The sequence below is a fragment of the Crassostrea angulata genome, chromosome 10, assembly GCF_025612915.1.
Source record: "Crassostrea angulata isolate pt1a10 chromosome 10, ASM2561291v2, whole genome shotgun sequence".
NCBI lineage: Eukaryota > Metazoa > Mollusca > Bivalvia > Ostreida > Ostreidae > Magallana > Magallana angulata.
In genome coordinates, this window is record NC_069120.1 from 8,655,731 (window position 1) to 8,670,765 (window position 15,035).

The 15,035-nt window shown below is 32.2% G+C and overlaps 2 protein-coding genes across 3 annotated transcripts; both read right to left on the bottom strand.

The window, feature by feature from the left end:
• Positions 1-3,937: 3,937 nt before the first annotated feature.
• On the bottom strand, positions 3,938-4,850 carry LOC128164865 (tenascin-like). The gene is made up of 2 exons (XM_052828919.1): positions 4,294-4,850; positions 3,938-4,118 (listed from the first exon to the last, which is right to left on the bottom strand). The coding sequence occupies exons 1-2, from the start codon at positions 4,848-4,850 to the stop codon at positions 3,938-3,940; spliced, it is 738 nt and encodes a 245-aa protein (XP_052684879.1).
• Positions 4,851-6,421: 1,571 nt separating this feature from the next.
• Positions 6,422-14,780, bottom strand: LOC128166259 (protein KRI1 homolog). Of its 2 annotated transcripts, none has more exons than XM_052831306.1 (18): positions 14,626-14,780; positions 13,231-13,310; positions 12,986-13,091; positions 12,011-12,113; positions 11,613-11,702; positions 11,243-11,321; positions 10,819-10,899; positions 10,630-10,733; positions 10,110-10,236; positions 9,906-10,001; positions 9,558-9,728; positions 9,233-9,317; positions 8,842-8,951; positions 8,607-8,715; positions 8,017-8,147; positions 7,726-7,790; positions 7,448-7,555; positions 6,422-7,275 (listed from the first exon to the last, which is right to left on the bottom strand). In XM_052831306.1, exons 1-18 carry the CDS (start codon positions 14,723-14,725, stop codon positions 6,609-6,611), a joined length of 2,412 nt encoding a protein of 803 aa, XP_052687266.1. In that variant the 5' UTR covers positions 14,726-14,780; the 3' UTR covers positions 6,422-6,608. The 2 variants fall into 2 exon arrangements, with proteins under 2 accessions (XP_052687266.1, XP_052687265.1); XM_052831305.1 differs by having other exon boundaries at positions 12,011-12,116.
• Positions 14,781-15,035: the final 255 nt, after the last annotated feature.

Genomic DNA, 15,035 nt, shown 5'->3' on the forward strand with positions numbered 1-15,035 from the left:
CATATTGCTCTACACTATCAGACCGTATGTAAATAAGGTTTTTCAGCAAGAGTTGAGTTGATATATACATATTGCCCAAGTTGACCTTTACAAAAGCACACCAATGCAAAATAAAAATATTGTCTGCTGTTTGATGAACTAGCGTGTATACTGAAACGTTGAATTTATTTTTTAGTCTCCATATTTTGCTTCATATTATTTAACATAGCATTGTAAAGCATTGTAGATATACTTACTAGGGTTATTAAAATCGTTTTACAGCGATTGTTTTTAACTCTAATGATATAAAATGCTATATTGGTACTTAATTCAATAACGTACCTAATAATTGGTATAGATTAAAATGTTAAAAGCTTTACCACTGTTTATATTCTTTTATATGTGTGTGAATATATGTGTGTATTGGGAGCCTTATTCATATCGGTTTCCATCTGATTTTCAATCTGATAAAGGCAACATTGAAACATACTGGTAATAAAAGAATACTACACATACCAAATCCATCTCAGTTAAATACGTTCAACAGATAAAATGACTTATACAACCTCTTTAAAGGATTTTTTGCTATGCGACACATGAAAAACATTATTGTCGTAAAAATGCATTACAGTTTTTAAAAGTTTTGAACAACAAAAAGAAAACTGGTTCATGCAGAATAAGTGATAAAGTAAGCTTAACATTATTTGTTAATCTTTTCATTTGATTTGAATAAATTCATTAATTAGCGTCATAAAATCTTTCCAAAGCGCTATGAGTTATGGAGTCATTTTCACGTTAATTGCAAATGCATGTTTCAGAATTTGACGTTTCATCCGTTATTATTCAGCTGACAAATTGTTATCTAGATGCACAATGCACTTTATGCATTCTGACGTGCTGCATAAACAGGTTTGTTAGTTTCCAAAGAATTATTTCATGAATAAATAATACTTGAACCATTTAAAAGATTTTCTCGAGTTTCTGCATTAATATATTGTTTGAATTGATTAAAGCAATATTCTATCCTTTAACAACTTAGACCCCAAAAATGATATTTGTAACTGTATGTAAATTATCATTATCAAATAAAAAAAGAAAAGAAGTGTCCTTTGCAAAAATTAGATTATTAGGAATAAAAATTTGTATAGGACAATTACTTGTCATGTAAAATTGTGATTCCTAATTACGCTGTATCTAATTTTTGGTAAAGGACAGAACCTATTCATTTTTTTCAATATGTTTAAGGCTGTTTTTAAAATAGGATCGGTTTGATTTATAATTTTATATAAATTTACAATATGCGTCGAAATATTAGTAGCATATTCTAAATAAGTATGCCGTTAGTAAATAGCAAGTGACACTGATTTTCTTAGTACTCTTTTTTTTACTCAATTTCATTTAAAGTAAATAATGAACAATAAACACCACAGTTTTTTTTAATCATATTTTTAAATATGTGTCCAGCAAAAAACAATTGTGGTATGAAAAACTTATTCAGTTAGAGGCCATACGTACCTTATTTTGGCGTACGCCGATCTGCATTCACTTGAATTATATAATTTTATAATTTGCAGTTTAATTGAGGTCAAATCTGGTTTTAAGGCCAACTATTTTTTGACTTTGAAATCTATTACTGATAATAAACTGTCGGCATAAGCAAAAATAACTTATGCATAAAGTATTGCATATATAAATTGTGACATTTTTGAATTTTTTTTTAATAAGATACCTGTTAAAAATTACTCTTCCTTTACTTCATTTGACAGTAAATGCTAGCATTGTTTAAATTTTGTCAAATATTCAGAATTGCATAATGCTTGGAGATGATTAAATATCATACGAACTTCATTTTTATTAACCTTTTTCAGTGAATATGAAAATTATTATTTATAGTTTGTGTTGATAGATATGAGTAAGAATAAATTTGTTTGATTTGTTTTAAAAGTCTGAGATCAGCTTAACAATGAGGGTCGTGCGTATTTTTGTTAAAAATTTAACCTGCAAATTAATATCAAAATACATATTGATGTTTGAGAGCTATTTATTAGACTTGCTCAAATCTCTATTTTTAAACATTTTAGCGCTCTCTTTAAATACATTTTATCATAATGACTTTATCGTTAGGTTTTATTTTATTTCTTATACAAACTAAGATGATCATCTGAAAGTTCAAAGTAGTGCTTCAAATTTGATAAAGAGAATAATTGAAATTTTTGAAACACTGAAACACGGTAAAGTTTACAAGAAATACAAAAATCATTAAAACAACAAAGATATAATAGTTGAGCACGTATTATCATATATCTAATCTAGAATTCTAGTATTTGCTACTTCCATTTTATTGTATGATTAAAAATTTTGCTAGCGTTTGTTTTCTTCTTTGGATAGTCAATGTGTTGATTATCAGTATACCTTAACCAATAAGATAGACCACAGTATTTCGTTTAGTTTTATTCCTGCCAAGAACTGGAACTTTTACCTGGTTTTTATGCTTCTATGTGGAAATAAGTTGTTGATTCTTCATGAAAAGTAACCCGTCCATTGAACGTTGAAATAAAGTGAATTTGTTTTCCTGTTTCAAAGGTGGTCTGGAACACTTCAGATTTTAATGTGGATGATAGTTATTATATTCAAAATATAATCACTGTTTTAAAATTTGTACATTTTAAGTATGAAAACCATTTTAGAGTTCCTTAAAAAAGATTTTCACAAAATGTAAAAATCCAAAATATAATCACTTTTAAAATTTTACATATTTTGGCATAAAAACCATCTTAGAATTCATAAAAAAAAAGTTTTAAAAAATGTAAAAAATCCTTGTTGGGTTCGATCTCGTGACGTACACATCAAGCGCTGATAGTTTGAACATTAATTCAATATCCTGTTGGACAATAAAATTGTTTGGGAAACAAACACATATACAAAAATGGGTTATTATTAATTTTATTTTGAATGACAGGGCGTTACAAAATGAATGTGTCATGAACCTCCACTTCTCTTACATGTTGCGGTATTTCATTATTTTTCATTATACAAGCCTTCAGCTGGAATGCGAATACACTTTGGGAGGCATTGGAAAAAATAATGGTCACAATGTCGGATGATATGTCACAATGCAATATTGCATAACAAGAGAGTTGCAGATGTCTAATTGACCATCATATTATCAACTAACGGTAATTGCTTAGTTTACACATAGTTTGAAAATTGGCTCTTGGGAGCATTCAAATTTTTTACATATTTGTTTCTCTAGAGTAAACTACACTCAACTATATTTTTATTACAACTCTATTCAGATCTAGATAACAATCCTAACAACATGTTTTGACATTTTTCTGAGCACGCATCTAGCATATATATATATATATATATATATATATATATATATATATATATATATATATATATATATAAAGTTAGAATAATAGATGTAAACCCTTAAAAGTTTTAAAACGTAATATTTTATAAAAATAGAAGAAAAAAAGAAAGCTCCATTTATTGAAATAGTCAGGTATACATATATGAAAATGTACGTTAATTACAAACAATAAAATGTTAAGAAAAAACGTAATTTACATTTTCAAAAAGTAACCAATGCGTTAATAGATTGACTAGAACAATGAATAGCTATATTGTTTTGTATGAAAAATATAAATTCGAGATGTGATACAGATATTTCACATAATTACAACAGTTAATTAAAACGTTTCGAACTAACTGCAATTGACAACGTGGTATTATATACAAAGAAGTCATACATACTAGCATTATACAATAGCTAAATAGTCATGGTTAAAAAAATAATTATTGACCCTGTACAAAGTGATGTTGTCGACACATAAAGTTACAGTTTTGAAATTGTATCACCACATTTATTTCAAATTGCTTAATATTATTTGTTGACAGTGCAGTCCTGTATAGTTAATTTTACACAAACACATCTCTATCCCCACATCATCTACATGACAAATTCCGTGGTTTCCACACTCCATGCTGCACTTCCTGGAGCACATATCCCCGATCCAGCCAGGCTCACAGATGCATCGCACGCTCCTCCCGTCATTTCCAAAATCACAGTAGTGCAGACACGGAAACCCTTGAGGACAATTCTTTTTTCTTGGCATGCAGTAATAATATTGCTTTAAAGGAATACAAAGGTCATCACACTCGCTTTTACATTCATTAAAATGTTGATAGCTTTTCTCCAAAGGTAATGTTGTATTTCTGGAGATTTCTTTCTGGCAAAGTTTACCGCTGTGGTCAAGATCACAAACACACGATTCTATACCGTTGTTTAGAATGCACTTCCCATACTTGCCACAATTAAGACGGCACTTGGAATCGCAGAAGTCCCCCACCCACCCATCCTCACACACGCACCGGAAACCCCTGTTGTCTTTGTACTCACATATCCCGTTCTGACAAGCGAATCCTTTGGGACAATTCTTTGGAATACAGCGAATAGAAGAATCATTTGAGGTACACACTCCCTCAATGCACCTTAAGGCACATTCTTCTAAGTTGTTGAAAATCTCAAATTTTTCAATCGTTTGTGAAACATCAAAATTTGCAGATTCCGCGAATATCTTTCCAATGTTTCCTCTCGTTGCTGTTTGCGTTGCGCTCTGAAGGTTGTCGCTGGTCAGTATAATAGAATCCGGTGATGTCGGGGTTGTCTGTTCTTGGATATCGCATTGCGCACCCGAGAAGCCATCCGAGCACTCACACCACGTCTTGCAACTAGTCGGGTGCTGCAAGCATTGTCCATGGTTACACGTGTGGAACATACAGAAGTTGAGGCATTTGGTATTCTGTGCACCAACTGTTGTGGTTTCCCAGGTGGAATAATTCTGGGTGCCAATGACAGGCATACAAGAACACATGGACAGTGCACCAAAAACTGAACCCCAAAATATTATTAAAGGTATCATTTCGATTTTCAGGACACTTTAAAGTAATCTTTCACATGATTTTACTTTATATTTAAAGGTGTCGAGGATATATTTCCGTATATGCGAACACCAACCACATCTCTGCTGTTTAATTAATTGAATGAAACAACCATGTTTACAGAAAAGGCCACGTAGGAGAATGGTGACGTCGTGGGATTACAAAGTAGGGAAAAAAAACCCAAATGTTCTTGTCTTGGACGGGGCGATTTAAGGCTGTGCCTTCTGATTTCTAATTCAGCTGTCAAGAAGCTTAATCTATAAGCTCGGTTTATACTTTGATTCCCTATTACTTTACGGAGATCTGCCGCTAACTGGTCGTTAAAATACGTAACGTTTTGCATAGAATGCTTTTGATTTATTACGAGACGGACTGAAATAATTAATGGTAGACTGTCCCGGAATTTGTTGTTTACTGGGGGACCTGCCCACACACCAAACGTCAGCGGAACATGCGATAATAAACTAAGTCAAATGAATTTAATCAAGGATTCATATTAAGGTGAATAATATTGACAAAGAGACCATTGGTTTACCTCAGAGAGAGAGAGAGAGAGAGAGAGAGAGAGAGAGAGAGAGAGAGAGAGAGGGTTACTATAAATAATATTGACAGAAACCATTGGTTTACCATGCAGAGAGCGAGAGATGGAGAGATGGGATTACTATGATAATATTGACAAAGAGACCATTGGTTTACCTCAGAGAGAGAGAGAGAGAGAGAGAGAGAGAGAGAGAGAGAGAGAGAGAGATGGGGATACTATGAAGGTCATGTTTAGTTGCCAGCAATGACCTTTTGAACTTTGGTGACAGTTATTTTAGTTGCTTGAAATTAACCAAATTCCATTGATTAGTTCAGGATGACCTGAAGTTCTTTTTTCGCGATATTTAGCAACTTGGCTAAAATGAACATATCTAAATTAATTAGCACACTGGCAACCACAAAGAAAAAAGAACTGTATACTAGTAAATAATAATTACACAGTCATCTTTTAATCAAATAATGCTGCAGCAATTACTTTGAACCATTCCAATTTGAACTTTTACATATTTATGTTTAATTATGTATAAAGTTTATTAAAAATCAATTCTGGATGAAAATTGTGATCAATCTTTAAAATATTCAAATTGTATCTAACTGAACTCCACCATTTTCATCCCTAGAAGTATTTTTCAAGCTTTTTCTGTGGCTTCTAGTACATTTTTGTGGAGTAAAAAACTTCAGCAGCACACCTGAGAATGTAGACATGTGACTTAGTGATAAATGAGATAATTACCTCAAAATTATAAGCTTTAGGGTGAGAAAGTGAAATGAGTCTCTCATAGAAATATGTCAGCCTGAATAATAACTACTACATTCAGCAGGTTATGCAATACCAACTGTTCAGCCAAATTCACTGAGCAGAGATCGAGAAGCAGTGGTACAGTTACAAAAATAATTCAACCTTTTTCCACTGGTTCATAGAAATTTATTTTTCAAAAATTAATGTCCTTCCTAAGGTGACTCATTACTGTATTTTATGCACAAGTTCTTGTTTACCCAAAAAGATACATACAAATCCGTCATAAACCCACATAGTTTGTCGATCAGGATATACAATGGTGAATATTAGAAGGCCGATTCAGATCCAGCCTTTTGTTTTTCATATTGCATGTACAAGTCAATGTCAAGATATAACATTTTCAGCCTTCAGTCTGTTCTTTAAAATTGTTAATGTTCATATATTTTACTTTCTTTGGATTGATTCCAAATGCCAGAAGTCTTTCACTGGAGAGTTTGGGTGGTCCCTCTTTCTTCTTCTTTTTCTTTTTCCTCTTCTTTTTGCCTTTGCCTTTTCCCTCTTCCCGCTGACTTTGACTCACACCTTGGGTTTCCCGTGATTTCCCTGGGCCAGACTTCTTATCCCCCTCATCATGAACCCCTCTTGATAACCTGTCCCCTTGGTCATTATTGGAAACTTCCTTCACAGGTGAACTCTTCTCCACTGCATCAGCCTTTCTCCTATTCTTCTTCTTTTGTTTCTTACTAAGTCCTATTTCACTTCCCTGAATTTTACCTTCTCTGCTCTGGACTGCCGATTTAGCTTTCAAATTAACATCATTCATATCTTTTTCATCACTTTCATTGTCAGGTTTATCTGTTTTTGCTTTTTTCAGAGACAACAAGTTTCCACTGTCTGATTTCTTTGAAGAAACCTCCTGTGTTTTATTGCTGCTAGCTTTTGTTTCTTCCTTCTTTGACTTTTTCACTTGCCCTTCTTTCTCTGTCACATCATTTTGGGAGAATTTTCTTTTCTTTGACTTTTCAGATGTGTTTTTCATTGAAATATCTTTTTCTTTCTTTGCTTGTCTGTAATAAACCACATCAAAAATAAAACTAGGAGATCTATATTTTTAAGCATTACAAATCAGAGCAATGGTCATAGTTAAGATTTCTCCTCACTATTACACATAAGAAGTCAATGATTATATACACAAAGCACTCAATGATTAACAATGTAACTTGTATTTGGTTCACTTACTTTTCTTCAGCTTCTTCTTTCAATGACAGTAGAATATTTTTCTTTTTTCGTTCGTTTTTGCCTTTACTTTCAAAGATCTTCACCTCTCTCTCCTCCTCATCCGTAGTTCTGAAAACATTTTTTTTTTTTTTCAAAAAAGTTAAATCAATTTAATTTACTACATCATATAAATCGATCTTACAATCTCTTAGCTTGCAAACCATTACATATTTCGCAATTTGATTTAATGCAATCAAGTATATAAATTCCATTTCCAAAGAAGTTCAGAGCATTCAGACCTGTATTGACTCATTTTCTTCACTGACACCCATGCATTTAATTCTTTGTCTCTGCATTTTAGAATCTGTTAAGAGAAAAATGATATAACATTAAAGAATATCAACAAAATAAAACTCATTAAATTTTGTAGATTTGGTAAAAAAAAAGATTTTTTAGAAGAAATCTTCACAAAGTATAGCAACATATATATGATTTAAAAAAAACAACATTCATTTCTGCATTATGTTAAAAGGAACAAAGTTTTTTTTTTTTAAATCTTCACTATGTTCATGATAAGAACCAAGCCTTACTTCTTCCGTTCCGAGGCCATAACTGTTTGGTGTGACTCGTCTGTATCGGAATCGACAGGGCTGGCCTGCTACAATGTCCTCATAGTCAAGCTTATAGTACTCCTCAAAGTACTCCTCAAATGTCTTTTCATCTATTTGTTGTATGATAAAACAAACTCATCAGAGTAGTAACAAATACATGCAATACAGAAAGTGTAAAATTTGGCTTGCAACAAACATTGGAGATTTTAGATTTGGTGTACATAATATTCTGTGATGTTGCACACCTCACAAGTATTTATACAAATGGGCCAAAATATAAAATTTAGCTATTTGTTTGCTCAAAAACATGCTGGTAATTTTGAAGAAATGTCTTTGGCAGGCACAGTTCTATGACAAACATTACACGTATATGCAGATGGGTGCAACATTAGGCATTAAAATTTTAAAATATAATTAACCTGCAGCAAAAGCCAAAGTATGCATCTTTATTAAAATCATGCTGCATGGTAATAATCTTGTAGTAAAAACAGCTCCATTATTGCAGTTTTTTTGTGAATTAAAGGAATCAATCTTTACAACCAATACTTAATACAAAATTATAAGCTAACTAGGATCAAATGTTGGTTTGGAGCTTGTTACAGCTTGAGCAAATTTGGATCTTTTCTTCTTGTTCTTTTTCTTGCTGACAACTGCAGTAGGGTCATAATCATCATCCATCTTGTAGAATAAAATGATATATTTATCAGTAATTATACTTCATGAATAAATATTGAAGGAAAAATTATGTCAAGTGAAAACACAAGTAGAATAATGAATACAATCCAATAAGATATTGGGACTCACACAGAAGTCTGGATCGTCAGCATGTGGCTCATAACCCCCCTGATAATCCCCCTCATAACCCTCCTCATTCTGCTCCTCAGTCTCTCCACCAGCCCATTCATCCCAGTTCTCTGTAAAATATCCACATAAACCAATCATCAGGTCATCAAGTACAGTAGAAATACTCTTATTAAAAGGTGGGGTTTTCATGCTTAATGGGGTCATAACTCATCAAAATAAAAATATGACAATCAAACTGCAATATGCATGTGAAAGGGGCATCATAAGCTTGCCTTCGGTAAGCTTATGGGTTTAAATTGAAGAAATCATATCACTTAAAAAAACTTCACAAGATTTCTTCATGTTTCAATCGTACAAACACTAAGATCATCCTCGTCCCCTTAATATTTACCACACTGTAAATCCTCAATATCTGCTGGAGCCTCTGGCTTCTGATCTCCCTCATCCATTTCATAAAAATCATCATTGAAGTATTTCTACAATAGAGAAAAAGGAAAATGTAGTGTGTCAGAAAAATGTTCATCCTATTAAACTATCTCCATGAGACTTATTGAATTGATCACTATACTGTAACTGTAGATAACTCAGGATATATATGACTGGTTCAGGGCGAGAAATATTCATATAAATGACGATGTTATGAAGAACCTCATGTAATTTTCTGGCTAAACAATTTATAATTCAATGGTTAACATTATCAAATAAACCTTGAATACCTTCATCATTTCGTCATGTTTCTGTGGATCAAAGTCTGTTTCTAAATCCTTCTCCTGAAATTCTAAAGCTGGATCTCCTGTTATTTCCCTTAATTTATCAATCTTATCCATGATTTCCCTTCGCTTCATATTTTTAAGCTGTTTGATCTCTTCTTTCACTTTTTTCTTTTCCTATTTGAAAATGAAAATGTTAATCATCATTCACAAAATTCATTGAAATCAAGCTCCCTTTTTAAAGAAATGATTTACTTGAATTAGCTTCATATACATGTAATAATTCATTATGTACACGGTATCCAAACTCAGATATTTTCACATCTGTCAATCATTAGGGAATAATACACTTGCCATTTCCTTTCGTTTCTTTACTTCTTGTCGCTTATCTGCCCTCTTAGAGCTTGTCTGACGTAGGGAATCTTTCACTGTTCGAGGGTACGATTTGATCTATAAGATAACACAACTAACTGCCATTTAAATATATTTTTGAAATAATTCAACATCCATGCAAAATAATGAGAAACCATTTTTAGAAATTAAACTCAACAAACATACGAAATCAGGGTCTGGCTCTTCAAATCTGAAGTTATACTTTCTTTCAAAGTGGTCTTCTCTTTCTAGCATCTCCTCTTCCTCAGAAAACCCTTCTCCATCATCCACTATCTCGTTATAAGATGGCAGCCTGTCAGTCAATATATTCCATTTATAGCAGACACATTGTCAATCTCAGATGTATCAAAAGAGCATTTTTTACAAATGTTTTACACAACAGAGTGACACTGATGGTACAGTAAAACATGGTTATAGTGAACATGCTTATAATGATTTTAGAGCGAAGTAAATTTCATTCCCCAAGACTCTATTACATGTTGTAAACTTGATGGATATAGCCAATTACGCTTATAAGGGAGTAAAATTGCCTGTCCCTGTGACTTCGTTATAAGCATGTTTCACTGTAATTTTAAAAACAAAATTCATTACTGAATATATTGACTGATTGATTTAGCAGTAATCATGTTTATTGTTTATGTATGTTTCTAATTGTTAAAACCAATAGCTGGCTTTCCTTTCTTACCTCTTGCTGTCTTTATCAATGTATCCTTTATTCAGTATCAGATCTCTCAGAAATTTTTCATTTGCATTAAGTTTTGGATTATTCCAGTAACTTTTTAAGGAAGCCTGAAAAAGAAGTAAAAAATGTACATTTCTCCCAGATTAGGTCATTAACTGAACTCTGTATACAAAAAAAGATGCGATTCCTTACCAGTTCTACTCCTACAGGATCTGTCTCTTCCAATTCCTTCTGATCCTTCAACCACTTGATGTAATCTCTCTCTTCCTCCTCCTAAAGCAACAAACTGTATGTATTAACAGTTCAGGGCAAATTTAGGTACACTGATACATGTATCATCCATTTCTAAAGCATATTGTAAGTATCAGATACATGTATATCCATGTTGTATTCACACTTTACCATTGGCATTTTTTTTTCATGTGTGAACATTCCATTGTTTATATAATATGTTCAAATAAATCTCCAGTGTGTCCCCATATTTTTTTCAGTACTATACTACTACAATACTTTTGTATGGTACTATACTTGCTACAATACTAGCAATTGTAAATGTTTGTATAAACTGTTTGCTTTAGATATGAAGAAAATATTCAAGTCCCATTTATGAATATACCTCTTGTTCCTTCGTCTTTGATCTTGTTGTAAAAAGTTCTTCTTCTGAGTCAGACTCCTGTGCTAGTTTTGCTTTAAAACTAAAATTGAGATTCATTTGCCAATATGACTCGAGAGCCATCAAGTAAACCTGTTTTGTGTACATACATTAAGATCAACCCATCCAGATCAGTACCATTGAAGATTTTTTTGTTGACTTGATATGGATTTTATTTTTACATTGCCTCTATTTGGACAAGGTTTGTTTTTTTGAGAGTTTTGTCATAATGCTTTAATGAGCTACATATTCAAATTGTTTGTAAAAAGACTTTAAACAAGAACAGTCACAATGGCACCCAAATTGAATTTAACAATACGTTGTAATGTCCTACCTCTTTTTGATCTCTTCCTGTTCTTCATAATAACCTGGCTCATGATTGACCTCTTCCTCGAGGTCATCACTATCCTCCTCGCTTATTTTACTGCGAAAAAAAGGAAGTATACATACATACTATCACAAGTTGTATAGTAATCAAAAGTACAATGTTTTTATAATTTGAAATTTTGTTGGTCACAAGTTTCCAATAAAAAGTGCTCATTCACAAATTTGAATGTAAATATTTTTCTGCAACTGTAAATAAAGGTACATAGGGAAAATACAGATATTTCTGACTCAATCTTTATTTAGCTTTCATAAAATTTTAAAAAACTCTTACTGAGGAGAGTAATTGTTTAATTACATCCTATATGACTAAATTTGAAAAATACTGCAAAGTGTACACTGACTTACCCATCCTTTTCCAGAATAACCTTTCTATGGTAGTCCTTGAGATAGACTGGTTTATCTTTCTTTTTACTTGGCCCTGGCCTTTCTGAACTTGAATTGCTACTCCCTTCTGATGAAATGAAAGAAAATGTGCTTTAAATGTATACAATTGTTCTCAAAATGGAGCATCACAAAGTTTTGACAGAAATACTTATATTTTGTCTGTGTATACAGTTACACAAACAGTTCAAATTACCTTATATTTAATGCAGTTACAACTCATTAATACCGAGCGTAGCAAGAGGTGGGTGAAGCCACCATATTGGCATTTTGTTTTTAAAGGGTTTGTTCGATCATTGATTGACTGGTACTAATTGATGTTTTTTGCCCCTAATTGACTGGTACTAATTGATGTTTTTTGCCCCTAAACTCGATTAAAATTTTCCAGTGTTTCAATAAAAGGTAATTTGAATTAAAAGAAATAAAAGAAGACACCAGATAAGTTTCAATAGCTCTTCAATCAAGAAACACGACTAGTTCTATGTATGTCTTATCAAATTATCAGATGGAAAATAAAAACATTAACATCAACATGATCAAAGAACTCATCTTTTAGATACTGAATAAAGTATTCAGTTTTATTACTACGGCATTTATATGAATTAAACAATGAAAGGAAAAAGAAAAACAGAATTCGGAATAACGTCACTCTCTTTGGCTATTTCCAAAGACAAAATGTGTACGTTTTACGTCTGAAACATGACGTCATAATGTAGACTGAGCACGCGAAGTTTAGTTAAACTTTCACTAATGATTTGAGAAGGAAACTAGGCGGATCCTACTGTGTGCGTTTCAAATAAATTTTGTTCTACGAATATAAAACTGCACTGTGTTAAATCTGCGCTCGGTACAACAGTCACACCGTTTACATATTATAGATAAGGAGTTTGGGGGAAAAGATCATTATATGTATTTGAAATCTATTTTGATTCCACATACCATCACTGTGATAAAACTTCACACTTTTATCATATATTCTAGGGTCTTTGCTTTTCAGAGCTGCCAAAGTTTTTAACCAATCCTCTTCTAGTTGTGGAGTAAGTGCCTAATATAAAATGAAGAATATGTATAAATGAATACTACACTCAAAGCAAAATATAAATATCAACAGTAAAACATCGTCTTGAATAATAATCAAAATCTTGCAGACATCATAGATATATCTTTAATTGATTAAATAAAACCTCTGCATCTTCATCTTCTGATTCAGAAGAACTAGAATCTTCTTCCTCCTTCTCAGCGTCCACACCATACCGATCTCTTACTACAATATTAAATAGTAAATGATTTCACAGTACAAAATATACATTGGGGATAGGATTAAGAAATTATGTTTCTTTTTACTGAAATTTCAGAACCTTTGCTGGTCAGAGTATATTGATAATATTGTTAAAAATGCATACCAAAGACTTGGCTTGTTGAAGAAGCTCAAATTTAGCATAGGAAGAAATTTTTTATCAAAAATGTACATGACTTTTATTCGACCTTTAATTGAATACTGCTCTGTTGTCTGGGATGGTTGTTCGTTACAAGATGTCGAAAAATTAGAAAAAGTTCAACTCTATGCAGCAAGAATCATCACTGGCTTACCCATATTATCTTCAAGAGAGTCCCTTTATTTAGAAACAGGTTGGATGCCTCTTTCCGAGAGAAGAAAATTAACAGAATTGAGCACAATGTATAAAATTCATAATAATTTGGTACCGGATTATTTAAAAGAAATTTTCCCTTCTATCAGGACTTTAGAATCGAATTACAATACACGCAATCGAGAAGACTATACTATTCCAAAATGTAGACTAGAAATATTCAAGAAATCGTTTGTTCCTGACACGATCAATAAATGGAATAGTTTAAGTTTACTTATCAGAAGCAATTCCTCCTTTACAGGTTTCAAAAGCAGTATTCAATTAAACCAAATTAAACCTCCGTCCTATTTTTGCTTCGGCAAGAGACGACTTAATATCATACACACAAAACTTAGACATAACTGTATCTTAAACTTCAACCTTTTCAGAAAAAATATTATTGAAAGCCCTAATTGCCAATGCAGATTACCAGAAGATTCTTATCATTTGTTTTTTGGTTGTAAAAATTATACCAATGCACGAAATGAATTGTTTTCAAACCTTTTGAACTTAAATTAAATTAACATTATTGTCATTTACTTTTGTGGGGAGATGAATCTCTGAGTGTCAATTTAAACCTACATATTTTTTTAGCTGTTCAAAGATTTATAAGAGATTGTGGCAGATTATTGTAATTTCAATTTTACTGCCTAGACCAAATTCAACAGAACTGTTTATGTACATGTACGTTTGTTCAATAACTAAACTGTATTAGTAATATCCATTTCTATGTACTATCCATTCTAAACTACTATACAGTTGTAAATTGTTATACTTGGTAAGAACCTCGTAAGTTGTAAGAACTTGTGTATATGCTGTATATGTTTATACAATAAAATATGTTCAAATCACTGAAATTTCATTTAAATTTACTGAAATTTTTCGAACTAGGTTTTTGACATATTGCAGCGATATTTTGAGAACAATTTTCAATCCATTATGTCAACTTACGCTTCTGAAGTTCTTCTCTTCTCCTCCATTCATTGTACTTGGAGGCATATGCTTCATTTATCTTAAATCCTCCTGATTCTTCATCGGAGCTATCCAACATCGTGGTTTTGTTTTGATTTTTTTTTGTTGACTTTTTATGACAAGTCGTACGTTTTCGCGATTCAGTCGTTCATAAAATATGTCGGTTTATAGGCATGAATTTCTTGACGAACACGATTTTATCACTCAGTGTACACTTACTTGTAAAGTCGGGGAGGGAAAGATTATGACGGGGATCGAGCTATGGGCATTTGCTTTTCACCCGAAAATCATTTGGAAATTTATCTATTTCTAAATCTACATAATACAACTGTCACTGATGGGCATGCACATGTAAATGTTAATTCGCGCACTTTTCTCACGGTAATGAA

Bases quoted from the DNA above. Each gene is read 5' to 3' on its own strand.
- LOC128164865 (XM_052828919.1), bottom strand. From the start codon at position 4,850: ATGCCTGTCATTGGCACCCAGAATTATTCCACCTGGGAAACCACAACA. The intron at 4,119-4,293 runs GTATGGGAAGTG...ATTCCTTTAAAG, and splicing joins TGCCGTCTTAATTGTGGCAA to CAATATTATTACTGCATGCC.
- LOC128166259 (XM_052831305.1), bottom strand. From the start codon at position 14,725: ATGTTGGATAGCTCCGATGAAGAATCAGGAGGATTTAAGATAAATGAA. The intron at 11,703-12,010 runs GTAAGTCAGTGT...TTTTTTTCGCAG, and splicing joins GTTATTCTGGAAAAGGATGG to TAAAATAAGCGAGGAGGATA. The intron at 10,900-11,242 runs GTATATTCATAA...TTGTTGCTTTAG, and splicing joins CAAAGACGAAGGAACAAGAG to GAGGAGGAAGAGAGAGATTA.